Source organism: Sebastes fasciatus, chromosome 1 (genome assembly GCF_043250625.1).
Source record: "Sebastes fasciatus isolate fSebFas1 chromosome 1, fSebFas1.pri, whole genome shotgun sequence".
Lineage (NCBI taxonomy): Eukaryota > Metazoa > Chordata > Actinopteri > Perciformes > Sebastidae > Sebastes > Sebastes fasciatus.
Window position 1 is genome coordinate 38,008,077 of NC_133795.1, and position 22,328 is coordinate 38,030,404.

The window sequence follows — 22,328 nt, forward strand, 5'->3', positions numbered from 1 at the left end:
CAAAGTCTATTATTCTCCTGAAGTCTGACCTGTACAGTAAATCTGGGCATTAAATACCTTGTCTGCTCTGATTATTTGCTTCGCGCAGCAAAACAGATTCGTCCAAATGTGGAAATTAAATTGTCATACTTCTTTCCCTTTCTTTTAGTAAAGCACATTGCCATCTGGACAAATTATCTGTGGGGATTAAAAAAAGTTGCTGCTTGTCCCAAATGGTTAAATTGCAGGCTGCACTGGAACGTATCTCATTTAGTGTAGTAAAGCCAAAAGGAGGTCAGTCTTGTCAGAATTGTTCAATTAAGTCAGTTGAATTGATAACTTATTACATGTTTTAATGGGAATGAATGACGTTTTTGCTTCAAGCATTTTATTGACTATGACCAAACGTATAATCTATAGCAGTTCCGAGTTCTGAGGCCCACATATTGAATAAGTCATAGTGTTATCTGATTTGGATTATATTGTCAAGATGGATAGATATTGTTTTAATGTGCACAGTTATTACTCTTTTTATTCAGCTTCAGTGTGAAATAAGGTCTGGCAGTCACCTCCGTGCTGGGACATGCACTGGGCCACAGGCAGGTTACACCGTGGACAAATATGTTGCCCAGTTTATGACATTGTTAATATACATCCATCCATTATATGTAATCGCTTATCCATTAGAGGGTCGCAGGGGGCTGGAGCCGATCCCAGCTGACATTAGGCGAGATTCAGGGTATACAGTAGGGCTGCATGATATATCGTTTCAGCATCAACATCACGATGTGCGCATAACGTACAAGATTCACAACATAATGAAAATACAACATAGATAATACATATGACTACAATTAATATATATAACGTAAACATATATGAGAAGTTCAGACAGGCAGGCCTCTAATTTAATAATTTGGGATCGATCCTCCATCTTTATAGCCATAGACAGCTGTGTATCATCAGCGTAACAGTGGAAATTAATTCCATGACTACGTATAATTTGGCCAAGAGTGCCATGTATCGGGAGAAGAGCAGAGGGCCAAGAACAGAACCCTGACGTACGCCATATTTCACCTCAGAGATTATCGATGCCGTATTATTAAAAGAGACACACTGCGTTCTTTTGGATAAATAGGATTGTAACCATGCGAGAGCAAGCCCAGAGATGCCAAATTTGTTCTCCAATTGGTCAAAGAGTATACAATGATCGATAGTGTCAAAAGCTGCACTTAGATCCAGTAGTAAAAGTACTGAGGTGGAATCTGATTCCATATTTAGGAGCAGATCATTTACGACTTTAGTAAGCACAGTTTCGGTGGAGTGGCAGGTCCTGAATGCAGACTGAAAGGGTTCGAAAAGGTCACTAGATAATATATGGTCTGAGAGTTGTTGAGACATCACTCTTTCTAGTACTTTAGAAAAGAAGAGAGTGAGAGGGAGGTGTAGAAAGAGGGATGTGACGTGTACAATCACAAAAAACGTTTAATAAAAATCATAAAATTAACGGCACTTCCATGTCTATAAGATTCCTAATACACAATTCCAAAGAAAATACTGCTCGTCAGTTACTGTAAAGCTTCATGTGTCCTCTTTATATGAACAAGTTCACAAACCTGTTTGACCTATGAATGGTTTGAACAATACTCATTTACTGTCGTTATGAATATATTGACCCAAGTAGTAAACACTTTCTACAAGCAACAAGAACAAGCATGCATCATTTCATCAGTGCAAAATGAAAAAGGTTTCCTCCAAGCTGTGTCATGTTTCTGCCTCTAGTTTATTTTTCAGTTTAACATGAACACATTTTCTCAGAGTAAAAGCTTCACAAAGTCATTTTTTACTAACATTAAACTTGTTATAAAAACAACCTCCACACCTTTCTGCTTCTCATATTTTTCAGCAGTACTTGGCTTTTGCTTCTCATATAGCAGGACATATAGATAGAAACGGCATAAAGAGAGTTTAATGCTGACGTGTGTATTAATCATCCTTCGTTTTAATTGGTTACTGAAAGATCTGTAGGTGTTTAGTTGTCTGATGTGAATTGGAATTTTATTCCACTCTCTTGAACCTCCGACAGACCTGGCTGACTGGCTAAAGGCACTTTTATCCTCTCATAGAACCCTACTGATATGATTAGTATCGGTTCTTCTGTTGGTAGAGGCTACACGTGGCGGAGGAGCTGAGTCATGGATAACTTTGTAAACCAAGCACAAGTTCACATATTTTATTAGGTCATCCCAACTTAAAATGTGATGGAAGTGCTTTGATTTCTTATCTAGAGTTTTGAGTGCTAGTTTGTACAGGGATTTGAGGGGTTTCAGTGTACTGTGGTTGGCCTGTGACCAGCTTGTTAAACAGTAGTTCGGATGAGTAAATCATAGAATTTAGAAACATCTCAGCAGCCTCTGTAGACAAGTGATAAACTCACTCACTCATTCCTCTTCATCCCCTATGGGACATAAGGCTTCAATGAGCTCTCTCCATTGCATTCGGTCCTTGGCAGCATGTTGGGCCTCTCCCCATGACAGGTTCATCTTGTCCAGCTCCTGTATCACATTTCTGCGCCAGGTGGATTTGGGCCTCCAGGGTTTTCTTTTGCCTGGTGGTGTCCATCTTAAGGCGGCTCTCGGGATCCGGTCCTGCTCCATTCTCAGCACATGGCCTAGCCATCTCAGACGTCTGTGTGTAATTTCTTTGACGATGCTCCGGCTACCGTTTTACTTGTACAGTTGGTGGTTGGAGATTTTGTTTGGCCAAAAGATCTGGCATATACACTGTGTGCACAATTATTAGGCAAGTGAGTATTTTGACCCTATCATCATTTTTATGCATATTTTCCAACTACAAGCTGTATAAACTTGAATGCTTATTGGATTTAAGCATATCAAGTGATGTGTATTTGTGTAATGAGGGAGGGTGTGGCTTAAGGAGATCAACACCCTATATCAAGGTGTGCATAATTATTAGGCAGCTTCTTTTCCTCAGGCAAAATGGGCCAAAAAAAAGATTTAACTGACTCTGAAAAGTCAAAAATTGTAAAAAGTCTTTCAGAGGGATGCAGCACTCTTGAAATTGCTAAGATATTGGGGCGTGATCACAGAACCATCAAACGTTTTGTTGCAAATAGTCAACAGGGTCGCAAGAAACGTGTTGAGAAAAAAAGACGCAAATTAACTGCCAAAGATTTGAGAAGAATCAAACATGAAGATACCAGGAACCCATTATCCTCCAGTGCTGTCATATTCCAGAACTGCAACCTACCTGGAGAGCCCAGAAGTACAAGGTGTTCAGTGCTCAGAGATGTGGCCAAGGTAAGGAAGGCTGAAACCCGACCACCACTGAACAGGACACATGAGTTAAAACGTCAAGACTGGGCCAAGAAATATCTGGAGACAGATTTTTCAAAGGTTGTATGGACTGATGAGATGAGAGTGACTCTTGACGGACCAGATGGATGGGCCCGTGGCTTGATCAGTAACGGGCACAGAGCTCCACTTCGACTCAGACGCCAGCAAGGTGGAGGTGGGGTACTGGTATGGGCTGGTATTATTAAAGATGAGCTAGTTGGACCTTTACGGGTTGAAGATGGACTCAAAATCAACTCCCAAACCTACTGCCAATCTTTAGAAGACACTTTCTTCAAGCAGTGGTACAGGACAAAGTCTGCATCTTTCAAGAAGACCATGATTTTTATGCAGGACAATGCTCCATCGCATGCATCGAAGTACTCCACTGCGTGGCTAGCCAGTAAAGGCCTTAAAGATGAAAGAATAATGACATGGCCCCCTTCCTCACCTGACCTAAACCCTATTGAGAACTTGTGGGCCCTTCTTAAACGGGAGATTTACTGTGAAGGAAACCAGTAGACCTCTCTGAACAGTGTCTGGGAGGCTGTGGTTGCTGCTGCACAAAAAGTTGATCGTCAACAGATCAAGAAACTGACAGACTCCATGAATGGAAGGCTTATGACTGTTAATGAAAAGAAGGGTGGCTATATTGGTCACAGATTTTTTTTTTCGAAATGTCAGAAATGTTTATTTGTACATTTTTAGTTGTTTGTTTATTATTCTCACTTTAACAGATGAAAATGAACAAGTGAGATGGGAAAATTATCATTATTCATTTAGTTGCATAATAATTCTGCACACTAATAGTTGCCCAATAATTGTGCACACATAGATATTCTCCTAAGAAAGCCAAAACCTCACTTTTACTTTCTTAAATATTCAGGTTTGAGGTTTCTTAACATTTTGGATTGACCGAGAGCACTGTAGTTGTTCAATAATAAAATGAATCATCAAAAATACAACTTGCCTAATAATTGTGCACACAGTGTACGTCTGAGGCATCCATTGTGAAAAATTACCACTCTCCTCATATCAGTTTTGAGCACTCGCCAACTCTCTGAGCCAGATAGCAGAACGGACTTGACGTTGCTGTTGTACAAGAGCATCTTCGTTTTAAGGCTGTATTGCTTGGACCTCCAGATGGAACGAAGTTGGGGGAAGGCACCCTGAGCCTTTCCGCGCAAGATTAAACTGGACCCTCTAACATTTTTTTTTACATGCGTCTTTAAGGAGAGGTTAGAGTCAATTAACACCCCGAGATATTTGAATTCACTCACAACTTGTAATTGTTCACCTGCTACAAGTATCTGAGCGTCACTAGTAGAAATATTTGTTTTTTTCAGAAGAACATGCTGACTGTTTTATACAAAGTTTAGTTGGAGGCAGCAGTCATTCAGCCATGTTGTGACTGTTAACTTCTGTCACATTTAAAAGGAATACCGGTGAATCTGGTATCATCAGTATCTCATCAGTGTGTAAATAGGCTGGTTCGAGATAAGCCAGCCCGGCGCAGAATCGATCGCCGGCAATCGCCGTGCAATGCATGCCGGTTAGATTTGTGTCCGACTTGATCCCGACTTGCTCTGACGTCACATGTACACGAGGGCCGCAGTTTTTAGAGCCGGGCGCCGCAGTTGCTCTCCACCGACTGCAGGACCCAGGGCATGATGGGAAACGGCTGGCTGTCGCCTGATCAAAGTTAAATTATATAGCACTTATCAAAACGGGTGCCCATTACAAAGTGCTTTACAAGGCGAACATAAAAACAATAAAGGACAGAATCCAATGCCAGATTCCCGCACATTTCCACATACATTTACAAACAAATAAATCTGAATGTGGTCTGAAAGCTACAAGTAGCCTACAGATCGGATCTAACAGGATGTCACTTTTCCTGTGACTTCCTGTAAATTCTTTGAAGGCTGCTGGAAACTGACTGACTGCAGCAGATCTGTGATCAGACTTCTACTGAACTCTGTTATCTGATCGGTTATCTAAAACAGACACAAACAGCACAGATGAGGCGTAATGAGAGAGGGGATAAAAAGAGTAGTGGGGTAGCATGTACAGATGAAAATGATTATGACATATGGAAAACGTAAAATGGAATGAATTAATCTATAACATTGTATTCTTTTTCAACACAAAAACCTGTTTGGATTCCTCACTCATGCAGCCCAAGGCCTCAGAGGAAATAAAATAAGTGAAGGCCAAGCCTCTCTTGAGACAAAAGCAGAACTATTTACATTTTTAGCTTCATCTTAAGTGTCCACTGCGTTTGTTTAGTGGTGCCAGATAGAGAGCTAGCTGCTGTGGTGTTGGGAGAGCGAGAGAGAAATACAGAGAGAGAGCAGGGAACGCCGGCGCCAGATAAAACAAGAGTGAAACACTGTTTTCTGATTGAGGAGGAGGTCACACACTACAAGATCTTTCACCAGGAGGAATCCCCGGTGAGGTCTCCAAACTACGTTTTGTCACAAAAACACACGCAAGAAGTGACGGGTGTAGTCGTGCTTGTTGATTTCGTCGATCACCGGATTTGACTGTTATCAGGTCATTAAATCAGCGTTATCAGTCGATATAAGCACCATAGATGTGAGTGAGTAGGGGCCTACTATGTTGTAAAAGTGAAAATGAAACTTAAAAGCATCATGTTCTAGCATGTTGTAAAACTGAATGAAACATCACATTTTGAACACAAACAAAAAAGCTTCTTTAGGGTTTAAGCAACAAAACTACAACTGCTTTAGGTTTAAGCAACAAAACTACAACTGCTTTAGGTTTAAGCAGCAAAACTACAACTTCTTTGAGTTTAGGCAACAAAACTACAACTTCTTTAGGTTTAGACAACAAAACTACAACTTATTTAGGTTTAGGCAACAAAACTACAACTTCTTTAGGTTTAGACAACAAAACTACAACTTTTTTAGGTTTAGACAATAAAACTACAACTACTGTAGATTTAGACATTAAAACTACAACTTATTTAGGTTTAGGCAACAAAACTATGATTTTCTTAGGTTTAGACAACAAAACTACAACTTATTTAGGTTTAGACAATAAAACTACAACTTGTTTAGGTTTAGGTAACAAAACTACAACTTCTTTAGATTTAGACATTAAAACTACAACTTATTTAGGTTTAGGTAACAAAACTACAACTTATTTAGGTTTAGACAATAAAACTACAACTTCTGTAGGTTTAGGTAACAAAACTACAACTTCTTTAGGTTTAGGCCACAAAACTACAACTTTTTTTAGGTTTAGGCAACAAAACTACAATTTCTTAGGTTTAGGTAACAAAACTACGACTTCTTTAGGTTTAGGCAATAAAACTACGACTTCTTTAGGTTTAGGCAATAAAACTACAACCTATAGGTTTAGGTAAAAACATTGTGTTTTGGGTTAAAAATAACTACAAAGACATCCATCCATCGTTCCCGACCTCCACCCCTTATGGAGTTTAACACTGTGTTTACTCCAGCGCCTGACCTCCTCTTCTGCTCCTGTCATAATTACTACGGTCGCTAGAGGTCGCTGTCTTGTTCTTTCATACCTTCTTTCGGTGATCTATCATGGGAATAGATGATAAAACCTACTAGTGGGTTTAGTAGGCCCCTATTGACCCACATCTATTGGGGTCATAGTGACTGATTAGCCTGACAACAGTCTAATCGGCTGTGTCGTTGGCATACATGTTTCCACACGTCTTTAACATTTCCCCTCTATACATTAGTCACTGCAAACATCCAACACTCTAGGGTGCAACAACAACTTTGGTCCGTGTTGAAAATCCAACACATACATTAAGTTCCTGTTGTTACAGGCGACCCCTCCTCCCCCATGTTACCCACCACAGCCCGTGTCTTGAGCTCTCGTTGGCTGTAGCTCCCCGACAGGTCCACATATTTAGCCTGCTAGATATCTGGATTGTGTCTGTGATGCATCAGCGATTCTCTTGGCTCGCATCTTTTAACAATTCACACATGGTGCTCGAGCGCCTAGCCAACACGGATTCGCCTCTGATCTCTTTTTGGGGAGCTCCAAAAACTGTTGGTGAGTGCAAAATCAGGAATAAAGTTGTGTAGTGTGAACTAGACATCAGCTTACTAATATGTTAACCAAACCTTTAGTTTGAAGGCAAACAATATGTTGTTATTTTTTTTGCCGTTCCAGTAATGTTCTATGCATTTATATTTGAAATTCGCACCCACCAACCAAAATGCCTGGACCACAGTTAGTCTTTTATGCCCTCTCCAAAACAGATTTGGTGCATAATGGGAGGTCATTCTCTGCCATTGCACATGTGGGGAGCATCTGGACGAGCTGATGCACGGTATGGCACAGGGCAGGGGGGGTGAGAACGATGCTGTAACATATCAACACGATGTTCACATCCTTTTTCTAAAATAATTAGTGAACTGTTCATCATAACATTTGTGAACAAATATAAATAGTGAAACAGCAAAAGTTTTCTGAGTCTGCTCTTTTGATTCACAGAATATGATTTTACAGGGCAAACATTTCCAGAAGAATAAATGTTCAGACGAAGCCTGTGATATGTGTAAATAATAAAATCAATATTTAACTATTGCCAGATTGTCTATAAGCGTTTTGGGCATTATCCAGCCCAGTCGCCAGGAAAAAAATGTTGGCATTGGACATTTCTGCAAACCAGGTATACGTTGAATGTCGACGTTTTTGCATCCGCTGTTCGTGTCGCATGCGTCACATTACAATCAGCTGGTCGTTCATGTCCCCTGTTCACAACGTTCAGCGTCATTTTTCACTACGTAGTAGTTTGAAGCCCAACCATGATCTTTTTTCTAACCTTAACCAAGTAGTTTTGTTGCCTAAACCAAAACAATTGTTTCACAACGTTAACAATACTACCGTGTTTGATGTGGTAAGCTGGCAGAAGGAGAGAGGCTTAGTGTCATCAGTTACACTGTGCACGTCTTAAAGCCTGTGGAGTTAATGCACAGGCTGAGCAGAGTTATTAAAAAAAACTCCTGAAGCCGGATCATGACCTGGATCGCCACCAAAATCTAATGCATTGTTCATTATGCCACACGCCACCCCTCTAAAAAATGTCATTCAAATCCATTGCGGACTTTTGGAGTGATCCTCCAAACGGACAAACCAACAAACCAACGGCGGGGGGAAAAAAACTCCTTCCTAGGCCTTCGGCCTTGGCAGAGGTAATAATAATGGTCCAAAATTATGTGAAAATGTATAGTTTTAAGTATAAAAACTTAACATTATCTTGAGGGACGACCCCTGAACCAAATGTCTCCTAGTACCTTTTGTTCTCTGTAGAAAGTAAGAATGTAATAATGATTGCTGATACACACGGCAGCATGTTGAATAAGAAAGTACTGGCACTTATTATTTTCCACTTTAAGCTGTTTACAATAATTCTTTCTTACTCTGTCTTACTTCTGTTTCTGTCTTACTCAAAAATGTCTCCTTGGCACGATGCAAACTATCCATCACTGACCTTTTAAGTGGGATGTTGATGGATGCACACAACGTACCGCAAATGAAAAACACAATGGAACACAGCAGCTACTTGCAACTGGAAAAGAAAAAGTCAAATCAAATGTTGGATGATGATGATGCAAAAGCTCTGAAAACAAAGTAAACAAAGACATCCTTAGAAAAACATATGAATTCACTGATGTAGTTTCCATATATGAAATTGGTAATGGCCCTCCAATGTTTGATTGATGTCTGTTGCTGCTGCTTTCTATTATTTCCTGCAAGAACAAAACAATGTAGAATTGCCAAAATTAGTCCACAGAGTGTACTGCAAAATCACAGAGATTAGTTAGTATATAAACATACAGTAGTTGCTATCTTTGACATCTAAACTGGGGTATAAAGGATTATTTTCAATTGTGTTTCCTCTCAGCTCCTTCTCCTCTCCTCTCCTCTCCTCTCCTCTCCTCTCCTCTCCTCTCCTCTCTTCTCCTCTCCTCTCCTCTCCTCTCCTCTCTTCTCCTCTCCTCTCCTCTCCTCTCCTCTCCTCTCCTCTCCTCTCCTCTCCTCTCTCCTCACTTCCTGCCTCTCTCACTTTCCCAAACACCCTCTTCTCATCATCTGACCTCTCTTCTCCTCTTCCACCTTTTCCCCTCGCTTTCCTCCTTTTCAACTCTCTCCTCCTTCCTTTCATTCTTTCTTTTCTTTCTTTGTTCCCTCCCCTTCTCTCTCTCTCTCTCCTCTTTGTCTTCCCTCCCCTCTTCTCGCTCTCTTCAGGTTGTTTGAGTACCACGGCAGGGTGTCTCCGGTCCCTCGGGTGGTGCCTGTCAAACGCCCGCGGGTAGCGGTGCCTCTTGTACGACGGGTCAAATCGTTGCCGGTCAAACTGCTGGCGCGTAACACCTCCATCCTCCCCACCAGCAACGGCAACAAACAGAGATGTAAGTCTGTCTGTCTGTCTGTCTGTCTGTCTGTCTCTCTCTGTCAGTCTGTCTGTCTCAAAGTTAAACCCCTGGCAAACTTTCAAAATCCAGTAGCCTATATCATTTATCAACACTGCTTTTTCAAAGGTATTTCCAAAAACTTCACAAAATATACTTTCTGCTGTCAAAGGTAACGGGATAATAATGCGTTAATGCAAATTTGTTTTAATGCCACTAATTTCTTTAACGCATTAACGCAGTCAGTGTTTCGGAGGTTGTAGCTCAGTTTTAGGGCTAGAGTGAAGATACTGGTATCATATGAAACTACAAAACCTAATGAATCCATTGGTACCAACCATGTCATACTAGCTTGTCATGAAGGAGGTTAAATAACGCTCCAAACGTACGCTACATTTTGGCGAGGAAAAATTGTCATGGCCATTTTCAAAGGGGTCCCTTGACCTCTGACCTCCAGATATGTGAATGAAAATGGGTTCTATGGGTACCCACGAGTCTCCCCTTTACAGACATGCCCACTTTATGATAATCACATGCAGTTTGGGGCAAGTCATAGTCAAGTCAGCACACTGACACACTGACAGCTGTTGTTGCCTGTTGGGCTGCAGTTTGACATGTTATGATATGAGCATTTTTTTCATGCTAAATGCAGAACCTGTGAGGGTTTCTGGACAATATCTGTCATTGTTTTGGGTTGTTAATTGATTTCCAATAATAAATATATACATACATTTGCATAAAGCAGCACATTTGCCCACTTCCATGTTGATAAAAGTATTAAATACTTGACAAATCTCCCTTTAAGGTACATTTAGAACAGATAAAAAACAGATAATTTAATTACACCAGTATAATCATCTTGTCAGTGGTTGGATATAAACCACCACATGTCATCAAGCTCTCTCTTCCTTTTGTCTTGTGTTTATTTTTTCTTCCCGACTTCCTGACTAACTCCACCTGCGTGAACCAAACCTCCCCTTCCACCATTATGTTTTACATGTCAGTGGAAGGTTCAAGCATCAGGGCGACTGTTGTCACTTTGTTTTTGCATTCTGCTTATTAAACATTCATTTCACATCATGTTCATATTGTGGATCGGAAGAGAAGCGCCGATGCCCCGTCAGCTTCTTCCATATTTGACTTCAACCTGAACCTTTTCTTATTTTCCAAACAGCAGTTTTTTTTTTGACTTGTTGGTTGAAGACTGAAGTAGTTTTACTGGGCAGGCTGTGTTAATGCAAACCACTGCATGAATCTGAAGCTCCATAGTTTATTTTGCATGGATTCACACAAGAAATGGTTTTGTTAATGAAAATCAAAACTGACATACCAGTGTCAGTCCAACCAGGAAATGGGATGCAGACGGGGATGAAACGGTGTGAACTCTGAACGCTGCATTGAGTTTGGATTCCAGAAGCCTTGGTGGTAAATGGGTGTGAATGCTGGAAGCTCTTCTCACTCGTTCTTATTATTTCCACGACACATTTCTTTGGCACTTAACTAGTTCCACATTTTTCAACGCAGAAACTTCAAAACATTCAAACATCACAACTTTCAGCTCAATTAGGAGCTCAACATGTACTATTACTTCTAGTATTCAGACCTTTCATACTGTCCAAAATATTAAATAATATTAAGTAAAGCACAAGGTGGTAGGTCTTTTAGGGGTACAGACTGTGTGGTTGTCTCCATGCCCACTTTCTATTTGGGTTCATGTAAGCGCAGGGAGGAGTGAGCGGAGGGGTACTCAGTTGGTTGCAATCTGCAACACACAAATCCTACACACTGAACCTTTAAAATTATATTCGGGGGTACACTTAAAACGTTCGGAGCTTAAGCCCCGGCAAAATGGCCTGGCGACACCGATGACGCACACACACACACACACACAAACATACAGGACTCGGACATTTTCACACTTTTTCAAACATATTTAAAGTCTTCTCTAATTATTGATATCATTAGAAACTCAGTTAAAATGTTACAGTGTTCCACATATTTCATACATCATGTGTATTATTCAACTTGTAAAGCCAGCAACATCACCTATTCACGCCGCAGTCTCTTCAGAAATTGCTCCCTAGTTATTTTTAGATGACTTCAGTGTCAAAAGAACTTCATTTCTCAATCAGAAGAGAAGTACTTGTCTTCAATTATCTTCCATCGTTCTCTGTAGAAATACCAGATTGTCCCCTCTATAGGGATTGTTCAGAGGTCAAACGTCAGTGCCGCGGCAGGGATTACGGTGTCAAGGACAGCTCAGCTGAGGGATCTGTGGCAGACCGGAGGGCTGACGCCCCCGCTGAGCCTCCTATGTGCTCCTGATGTTTAGAAGAGCAGTGACGGCTCTGAGGACGGAGAACGTGAGCTCACGGCAGAATGATGGATGGTTTTTAAAAACTCTGGACTTCCTCTCACTCGTCGGTTGTCAAGGTACCTTTGAGCTAGCCTGACCCGCCAGATGGTTTGTTACACAGAACCATCTGAGGAGCCGTCATTGGAAACTGTTTGGAAAAGGGCAGGCAATCTCAAAAATTACTTGGCAGGTGATTGGATGAACCATCCGTCAATCAAACTCAAAGCCATACCAATGAAAAAATATTCTCCAGTTCTCCAGAACTGATGCTACGACGCTACGCTAACCTCTTCAGGAGCCTCTCCGTATCATCTCACACACCTAAGCCCCGCCCCTATCTGCCAGTAGCTCACGCTGATTGGTCCGCATCACTGTGGTTCAGACATAAACGCATCACTCGAAGCCTGACAAGATGGAGTTTCGTGTGATATTCGATCTTGTGATTCTCTCGTGATCTCATGACATTGCAAGAATCCAGCTGCCGTGCGAGGTAACCTTTGAGCAAGTTGAGCTCAAAACTTACAGGGAACTTTTTTTTTATTATTCTCCTCCTGTTTTTCATCTCCTCTCTTCAACAAGCAGCTGTCTTCACCAGAAACATGACAGCATTGTTCAAAATGTGGTGGTGTGAATAATGTCTTCTATCAGAATCAAAGACAGAAGTAACACTGCTTTGTTAAAGCACCACAAAACCTCCTGTAAAGGAGTTCCGGTGTGACTTTGACATTTGTTTTTAACCATGACTATAATATTCCCTTAACATTAACCAAGTACTTTTAGTTGCCTAAACTTTACCAGACTTTAACTATAGTGGTGGCAGATCAGAGAATGTTCACGAGTCATTTATGTAATGGTTATATCAGTTTGGAAGGCACTGACAGGCAACCTATTTTGTTCTTGTTCTGCCAAATGAACATCATCACCATTGACAAAGTACTTATTAATGTTGTTTAGGTATGAGGTCTCGTTGATATGAATGAAGTTGAGTCCATAGAGTCTCGGTGTCAGAGCCAACTCCTTCTCACTCCCAACTCGTCAAATACCGCTGTTTGGTACGGTGTAACGCTGTTAGTGTCCCGTGTGAAACTAAAGGTAACGTTGACTTATTTTGTCACGTGACTTGTCGGTATCGTCAGTCCTGTGAGTCTCTAGTCAGTGAAGTTAATGTCAACCACGACCGTTTCTTAACCCTCAGTAAGGGCGTATTCACACCTGACTTGTTAAGTTTGGTTGAATCGAACCCTGGAGCGTTTACCCTCTTGGTGCGGTTTGTTTGGGCAGGTGTGAACACAGCAATCGCACTCGGGTGCAGCACCAAAACAAACAAACCGAGACCTCCTTGAAGGGGTGGTTTCGGTTCGCTTCCAAACGAACTGCGGTAAGGTTCGGTTTCGCTTCGTTTGTGGTGAGAACGTAATCCGACCTCGAGCCCGCCCAACTGGAGAAAGCTTTGCGCCTTTTTGGATTAAACCAGCTCCGGTAGCTAGCAGAGCTGTGCATGTTAACACCAGACAACATTACTACAAAAGAGCCTACACTTGCCCTCGCTATTCACATCAGTACTAAACAGGTGTAACATCAGGCTGTGTTGAAGACCACGGTTACCTGATGGATCTTCGGAAATATTTTTTCGGACGATGAGCATGTCACAGTTTAGGAGGGTTAATGCACGCCTCCTCCTCCGTCCTTTGTACGTCTTGATATGCACCTTCGGCGACTCCAGAGCATCAATACATCGTTTTCCAGTTGCAGCCGCACCTCATTTTCAGACTGTATCGTTTGCCTTGAATGAAAAATTGCTATGAGGTAAAAAAAAAAAAAAAAGATGACAAGGGCCAAGATCAAGCCGCGTAGTTGTCCCTCCATTGTTGCGTTCTGGAAGTCTCCTCTTCTTTGTTTACTTCCGTGAGTTTTCTAGCATGGAAGCTCTGACCTATTGGAGAGCAGTTTCTTTGGTCCGCTTGTAAATGCTGCCGTGTGAACACAAACCAAACTCGAGGCAATATGCAGCATGGTAAAAAATGTTTTCGCTGATTCAGACCAGAGCAAAAGAACTACAGGTGTGAAAACGCCCGTAGTGGTTGTGTTGCCTAAACCTAACTTCCTGTGAAAACGGAAGTTTATTTTGAAAGGACACTATGCACGTAACAAGCGTATATGACACGCCCTTCCCGTGCGTCGGCCTCCGATGTCGAGGGGCGCTGACCAAACTGCAGTATTTGACGAGTTGGGAGTGAGAATGTGTTGTCAGAGCATATTTTTTTAATCAAGCTGAAGCATTTTTGCCGCATGCAGATGTGTCTCATTTCATGCCACCTAGAGTGAATTTCTGTTTCTTAGTGGATTTAAGCTTTGTTCATGCAGTGCTATTGCATTGACCTTAATAGTTTTGTCTTATGTCAGAGAGACACAAAAACATAATCTAACCAGTTGGATTTGTTCTGATGCTTGCAAACTTTTATATGTATTAACACAGATCACATTTATCTTTGATTCTTCTATTCCTGATTTTTGCAGCTTAAAGGAACTCTAAAGTTTATTGGATCCCTAAAGAACCAGTTCAGACAGCGTTTCACAGTATACATCAGCGTCTAAACAAATGTATGGCTATCAGATGTGAGGCCTCTCAGACGGGCTCATTTTGTTGACTCCATGCACACCGAAACTCAGTGATGCTGTCAGGAAGGTCCAAGCAGTCACACTTTGAGTGGAGTTTAAGTTGTCAAACATTAACAGTTAAATCATTCCCGTGTGCCTTTTTGTTCCTCATCTCCTCAGAATTGTTTCGGATTTCAGGGAGAATTAAATTTGACTCCACGTACTTCATAACATCTGACTTTTATTAAAACATGAGGAGGAATCAGACCCAGCTTTAGACCCAACGCATTGCACAGTTTTGATAGACATGTAATCTTTAAAATGCCGGGCCAACAGGCTAAATGAGCATGTCATATGTATTATCCAGTCAGGATCTTTCCAGGTGATTCTCTTGTCAACGTCAGACACTTCTTACCATAAACCCGCACTGTGGGAACGCTCTCGAGCTGTAATTATATCCTGATGCACAGAAGGCCTTGCCAGCCACATGTTTGAGACCTACACACATTTATATTTGTAAATGATTGATTTATTGGGTAAAGAAATCAATTCTACGTTGGGAACACAGCTCAACTTACAGTATAAGCAGATGATGTGTTTCTCTATTTGCCGAAACCAGAAAAATCAGTCCGTCTCCTTGATTCAATAAAGCTGTTTGTAATTTGAGTTACTTCCATACTGAAATAAGAACTGTAAATTCCTGCATATATCCCAAACTGTTACGCTTTATTATATCATGTCTTTATTTTTTACTCACGGCAGTTTGTGAAATAGCATGAAATTTAATCTATTTCATTTGTGTACATAGACACAAATTTCCCTTTTTTTTCGTGATGTTCAGCCCGACTTTCAACAACATATTTTTCGTGCATTTTCCTACGAATGTCCAGCAACACGTGACGCTTGAGTCAATTTCCGCTCCAGACTTTTCAAAATAAAACTACTTAGTCAGGTTTAGGAATAAATTTACTTATTTAGGCTTAGGCAACGAAACTAATTAGTTAGCTTTAGGAAAAGATGGTGGTTTGGGTTAAAAGAACTCCAGATGTGGCGTTACTTAAGTACGGAAGTTACGTGACAAATAAATCAACATTGTCTTCTGGTTTCACACGGGACATGAACACTGGTCTGCTGGGTGAAAGTCCCGTGTTTTTAGACCCACCCATCCACCCTGACCTCCTCCCTACACGGCATTCGCCGCTCTTTATACTTACCGGTTGACAATTATGTGGATTACATACAAATTAATTTTGTGCTGCTTTTGTGTCTATATGTACATAAATGTTGTGACTATTTCACAAACTGCTGTGACTGGGCTGATGATTTCAGGCCCATGGGTTTCTCTATCAATCTCTGTCAATTTGTTCTCCATTAGCCTTTGATTCTAACACTTTTCCTACATTTTCTAAAAGTTTTCTTATATTGCTATATGATAAATATTAGTATTTCCAAAGTCTTTCAAGAGTGCACATCTGATGGTGGATGAACTCTTAAGATTGTATAGCTGCTATACACCATATGTGACGTACGTTTGATTTTAATTCTGAAGAAAGCTCTGTGCTAAAACGTCAATCTTTAGAAAATTTAATTAAAATATGTCATTGTGAGTTACAAGGGTGTGGCTTTTAGCTGAACTGACAATCCTAGGAAGCAAGTGTATTGGCAAAGAGACAATCAGAGCTACTCTTTGTGTTTTTAACTTGGAGACTAAAAGTGCAACCAAAGTGTTGAGTTTTAGTCCACCTGAGGCCTCGTCTCAGGATTTCAATGTCAAAGATCAAAACTGCTCATGCAATAGAGAGCTCCAGGGATGATTTTGAAGTCAGCATCGCCCTGGTTCCCTCAACAAAAAGCCAATGGGATTGTTCCTTTGGGTTTTGGATTATTGCAGAAAATAAGCTCTGTGGCAAACACACGTTTATGATACTGACATGTTTTGTTCAGCAAGATAATCTCCACTAATGAACAGCACTTTATGATTTTTGAAGCATGAATGCAATCACCAGAAGTAAAGAGCTAACGTTAGGCTATAGACGAACTACACCACGGTCACATGAGCGCGAGTAAACACAACGAGGCTGTAAAGGAGGACAAGTCGGCGTGATGACGTTTAGTAGTCTCATTTAACCACTTGTTAGCCCGCCATCAGCAGTCTCTCTCTCACTTTTTATTCTACGTCACTAGCTCTGAGCGTAGCATATTAACACGGATGCGTTGGCATTAGAGTTACTGCAGACTACATGGCGTACACGTGAAACGCCGAAAACAAGAACGGCGTTGTTATGGCGCGCAAAATTAACTTACAAATTACTGCGTCATTCATATGGCATTTGGTGAGATGACGGGATTTAGAAAGGAAGGAGGAAAAGGAAAACTAAAGAATGAGTGAAATAGAGAGAGAAGGAGGGGAAAACAGACGAGGCAGAAAAGAGGAGGGGGAGAGAGGGATCATAGGAAAGAGAAGTCAAGTGGACAAGAGACGGAGCAAATGCTGAGAGAAATGAGAGCAGAGGGAAGAGAGAATGAATTAACAAATAATGCAGGAAAGAAGAGCAAAAGGAAAATAGGAAATGAGAAAGTGAGAAAAACAGCAGACCGGAGGAGACAAAGGTAGAAGCAAAGTAAGATGGAGAAAAAGGACGGACCAAAAGAGAGAGACGGAGACGTGAATGTGTATTGAGCAACAACGACACACACACACACTCAGAGAGTTGTGAAATATGGAAGTAATTTGAGTTCATCGTAGTGAAAGAAAAACAACCACCAGATGTGTTGCATGGCTTCAGTTGTTCCCTGTTGCCACTAATGTACTCATCACTTCATCTGTCCTCCCCTAATCACCCTCTTCTCTCTGCTTTCTTCACTACTTTACCTCAGACATCTTTCAATGCTTTTCTTTTTCTGTCATTTTGCAGAACAAAAAAACAACAATATATGAATGCATTATACAGTTACGTATATCAAATGTATAGATCTTTTAAAAAAAAAAAAGTAGTAAATAATTGCTAAATAAATAACATACAAAAATTACAACAATTATCAAAACAATTTAAAAAGCTGTTTTTAGTTGGGTTTATTTCAGAATCTCATCTGAAATTTCTGCAAAAATAAATCAATTTTCATTAATTCATTCATTTATTTATTTTATCTAAAACTTCAGAAAACACATTTAGAACCCTTGTTTACAATGGTGCCGAGGTAAACTATATTATATTCGTCATATACATACAGCACATGAAATGTTAGCATTTAACCCATGCTAAGCATTGTAGGAGCAGTGGGCTGCTGTGAAGCACCCGGAGAGCAACTTGACGTTCAGTGTCTCGCTGCAGCCGCCGTACAATAACAGCAGACACAACTACAATCAAATAGCAATAGAAGATTAATACATATATCCCTTAACCTCTTAAGCCCTATAGGGTGCTGGAAGGTGTGGCTCGCCTACACAGACATACCCAAAATAAATCAAGAATAGCTCCACAACTACCAGGTCTATATGCACGATCTTTGTCTCTTTGGATAGGTAAGACCTCAGAGAATTCATCCCCAGTATCAGTAATATTGTGACTGTTACTATGTCTGAGTATTGTTTTAGTAGCGTTAAGGCCTCGTCTTTTAGAGACAATTCAGAAAAAAAGACCACCATAGCATGTTATGATTTTTTTCAAGCTCAGCCGAACTCGGTACCGGGTCGGTCGGGTAAAAGAGGATAAAATGACAACAAAAATAGATAAATAAATATAAATGAAAAGCAATAACGAACAATAAGATTATCAATTAAACGTTGGAATTGTCTCAGCGGTAATAAGGTCAACTTAAATGTTTTGTTGAAGCAGATACCAAGTATGTGGGACACAGTAACAAAAAGCAGATCTCCCTGACTCGGTGATGAATCTTAAGGCTGAGTGATATACTGCATCTGAAAGGTTTGAGAGTGGAACATGGCCACCCGCCCATAAATGACATCTCTGTATCCAATACAGAGAGGAACAATGAAAGCGCAGTTTCAATTTCAGCTTCGCTAACAACATGTCAAGATGGACTTTAAAAGTATTTCATCCTCTCTCTATTATGGCGTTATTAGCAGAATGGATTTCAGAACTTCCAATCAGTATAAATATAGCTAATTCATTTTGATATTCAGGATTTTTTTCTGTACCAATAATTCAGATTTCTATATATCACGTGTTGAAAATACAAATAAGCTGCCGTCATTTTGATCAAAATAAAGTATAAATTCCAAAAGGAATTCAACAGAGCTATAAAAAGATGAATAAGTTGTCTAACATTTTGATCCACAGCAGGATATATCAGTATGTGTTGGCGAGACCGTTATAAAATCTGGTATAAATATTCATGGTTCCCAGATGATTCCTGATGTTTTTATTGGTTTCCTGGCCTTACCTCTCGTGTTGCTGTCACGAAAGAGTTTTCCACTTAGTGCACAATAAACAAAACGTAATCGTCTGGTTTCCAGGACGGTGACTAGAAGCTGTGAAACCACAAGCACTCACATGCACGACTCAAAAACAGGATCTTGGTAGAAAAAAGTCAGTCTTTACTTTTCAAAAAGATGTTCGGTACACAGGTGGTCAATCAGAGAAAAGGCCAACAAATGTGGCAGGGATATGACAAAGACGAGGTCAGGTAAACAAGTAAAAAAAAACAGGTAACACTGCAAAGAATTCAAGGCTGGAAGACGAACTGGCTCTGGTGAGGAAAACATGCACGCAACACGTTCTCATCCCACCTCGTCACATACTGACATGATGTCAGACCCCTCAACGTCACTTTTCGGTCGCAGTAACCACATGCTTAATGTTGAAATTATACAAAAACACTTGTTTAGGATTAGGCAACAAAATGGTTCAGTAAAAAAACAACATGGTTGGGCTTAAAGTGAAAAGTGAAAATGTAAGTGAGTCAAATTTATTTCTATAGCGCTTTCCACAGACATAACATCACACAGTTCTTTAGAATATCATTATGCAAAACATACAATAAATAACTCATATAAAAATTTGGTGACCCAACAAGCCACGTGATTAGTAAATGATTAAGTAAAAAACACAATGCATAGAGAAAAGTACAAAAATACATAAATGCAAGTCTGGCACATTATAAATATTGGAAAATGATTACTGAAAACATGTGAAAAGACTGTGAACATTGTAGTACTAGATTGTGGAGTTAGACCGTTAAACTGTTTTTCGTCGGTTCTGTGTTCAGGATTTTTTAGGCGGGGCTGAAATCATGGCTCGATGACGCAGTGGAGCCATCCTTAACATAACCCCACCTGTCTTCAGAAAGCTGTTTTTTCAATGTCCATGGTCTTGGGAAGCAGCGAGCTCCGGGTGAGGGGCGCTGTAAAGCTTGAGGCCGCAAAGCCGCGAGCCTTTCCAAGCCGTCTTGAGCCGGTCGCAGCGAACCGCTTCTGATGAAATGCGCCCGGCGTGGGCCAGACAGCGCCGGGGAAAGGTCCCGCGAGGGGATCCTCCCACATCGAGCGGCCAACCCTAACCCGCCAAGTTGAATCCCCCGGGCAGACTGCGCAACAGGGGCCGTTACCAACCTCACACCGTGAGTGCTGAGTGCTGAGCCTCGATCAAAAGGACTCAGGCCCCCGAGCGACACCGGGCAAGCGCTCTTTTGTACACCACATTTCCCACAACTACTGAATCCTGACAGGCTGCACCTTCCCCGCTTCTGGATGTGATTTCAGCCATGGATGTATTAAAAGAGGTTTCAGGTTTCGGCGCCTTCAGCGGACACGTCCCCAGCGTCTTAGAGCAGAGAATACTGCTTGTTTCTCCATGATTTTGAAAGCTAATTTTATATACTTGCCGATTTTTTTAATCATTCAAATTTGGCTGGATGGTTAGTAGCACATTTTTCTGTGGTGTGACAAACCTAGAATGCATATTTGTTTTTGCTTTACACGGACTTTAAGGCGAGTGCGTGGGACAGACAACAGGTTTTGGATGTTTGACCTAAGACAGCGAGTTGATGAGTGAGGACGAAGTAGTGTAGCCACATACGCAGGAGTCTGACCGTGCAGTGCTCTGTAGGTGAGAGTGAGAATCTTAAAGTGGATCCTAGAGGCTACCGGGAGCCGATGAAGAGGTCTGAGTATCGGGGCGATGTGAGACCTAGCGTCTAGCGTAGTCTAGTCTAAAATGTGACTTGAGGTTGTGAACATGAGACGCGAACTGACAGCTGATTGTAAAGTGAAATCTAACGCACAGCGTCAGCAGTCTCCTGGATGAAAGCCTTGTGTTGTTGGACCCATCCACCTCCTCTTCCTCTTAGATAAGCCGTGTGTGGTGTGTGGGGGGGCTGCGTATCGACTGGTGTCATTGCTGCACTATGGAAACACAGCAGCGCAGCCTGAGTCGTCACAATGTGCTAAAGAGATGGAGACTGATGACCCATTAGCGCGAACTAAAGGATACAGACACTCTGTGGCGTGGGATTTAGAGAAAATATTATCCCTAAAGAGCCTGGAGGTCCTCGTGTTAAAGCAACCATCAATAACATCCGTCGTTGCTGTTTAATTGTACATTGTGGATAAATGGAAAACATCCTTCTTTACAGGAATCCTTAAACCTCTGAGAGCCACAATAGAGCCGTTTTAGTCTTTCTTTGCGGGGTACATGGGGTCTTTACGGGGAGATAGCAGGTCAACAGTAGATGTCACATTGAAGTGGTGAACATCATCTGAAAGCTGGGAACCTGAAGATTAAGATGAGAAGCAGCTCAGCACTGTGTGTCAAGTTGTACTAGTCATTAATCAGAAATGAACATGAATGAATTCATTAATTACAATAAATTGTTAACGTGTATAAGGGCTTCGAACAATATGAAGTTCATCCCCATGCTTGCTTATGTCTCATAAGCTGTTGCAGCAATTTTTGACTTCATTTATCATTTGTTTCACAGATTTGGTGCTAAATTTCACCATTGATTACCAATCAAGAAATTGATAAAAAAAATGTTTTATTATAAGATATATAATATATTTAAGATATATTCAAATACATAATTTTAGAACAGTGAAAATAACACATTTATTACATGTAACTATCATAAAGTGGGCATGTCTGTAAAGGGGAGACTCGTGGGTACCCATAGAACCCATTTTCATTCCCATATCTGGAGGTCAGAGGTCAAGGGACCCCTTTGAAAATGGCCGTGACGGTTTTTCTTCGCCAAATTTTAGCCCAACTTTAGAGCGTTATTTAACCTCCTTCCCAACAACCTAGCATGACACCGTTGGTACCGATGGATTCTTTAGGTTTTTCTATATGACATCTTCACTCTTGCTTTAAAACTGAACCTACAACCTCTGAAAGACAGTGAAGTCGGTCAGGATCACAGGTCTCGGGGTTAAATGTACATCTGTCTTTGACCTCATGACGTTTTCCATCGAGGTCGAGGAGAAAAAACATGACTCGTCATTTTTTGGACTGTTCAACCGCAGCGAATCCCTCCTGCCTGTTGTCAAAAGTCATGGTGGCGAATGATTTCATGGCTCATATTAGAGCCGTTAGTCACACTGGAGACCATTTAAACATTGTTTCTAAACCCAGTTTATCTCCTCCAGGATCCAGACCTGCC

At 41.0% G+C, this 22,328-nt stretch overlaps 1 protein-coding gene across 1 annotated transcript in view; it reads left to right on the forward strand.

The window, feature by feature from the left end:
- Positions 1–22,328, forward strand: part of raly (RALY heterogeneous nuclear ribonucleoprotein) — a 167,037-nt gene that overhangs the window by 108,005 nt on the left and 36,704 nt on the right. The window contains 1 exon segment of the mRNA XM_074647825.1: positions 9,594–9,757. Coding sequence (XP_074503926.1) covers positions 9,594–9,757 — 164 coding nt within the window.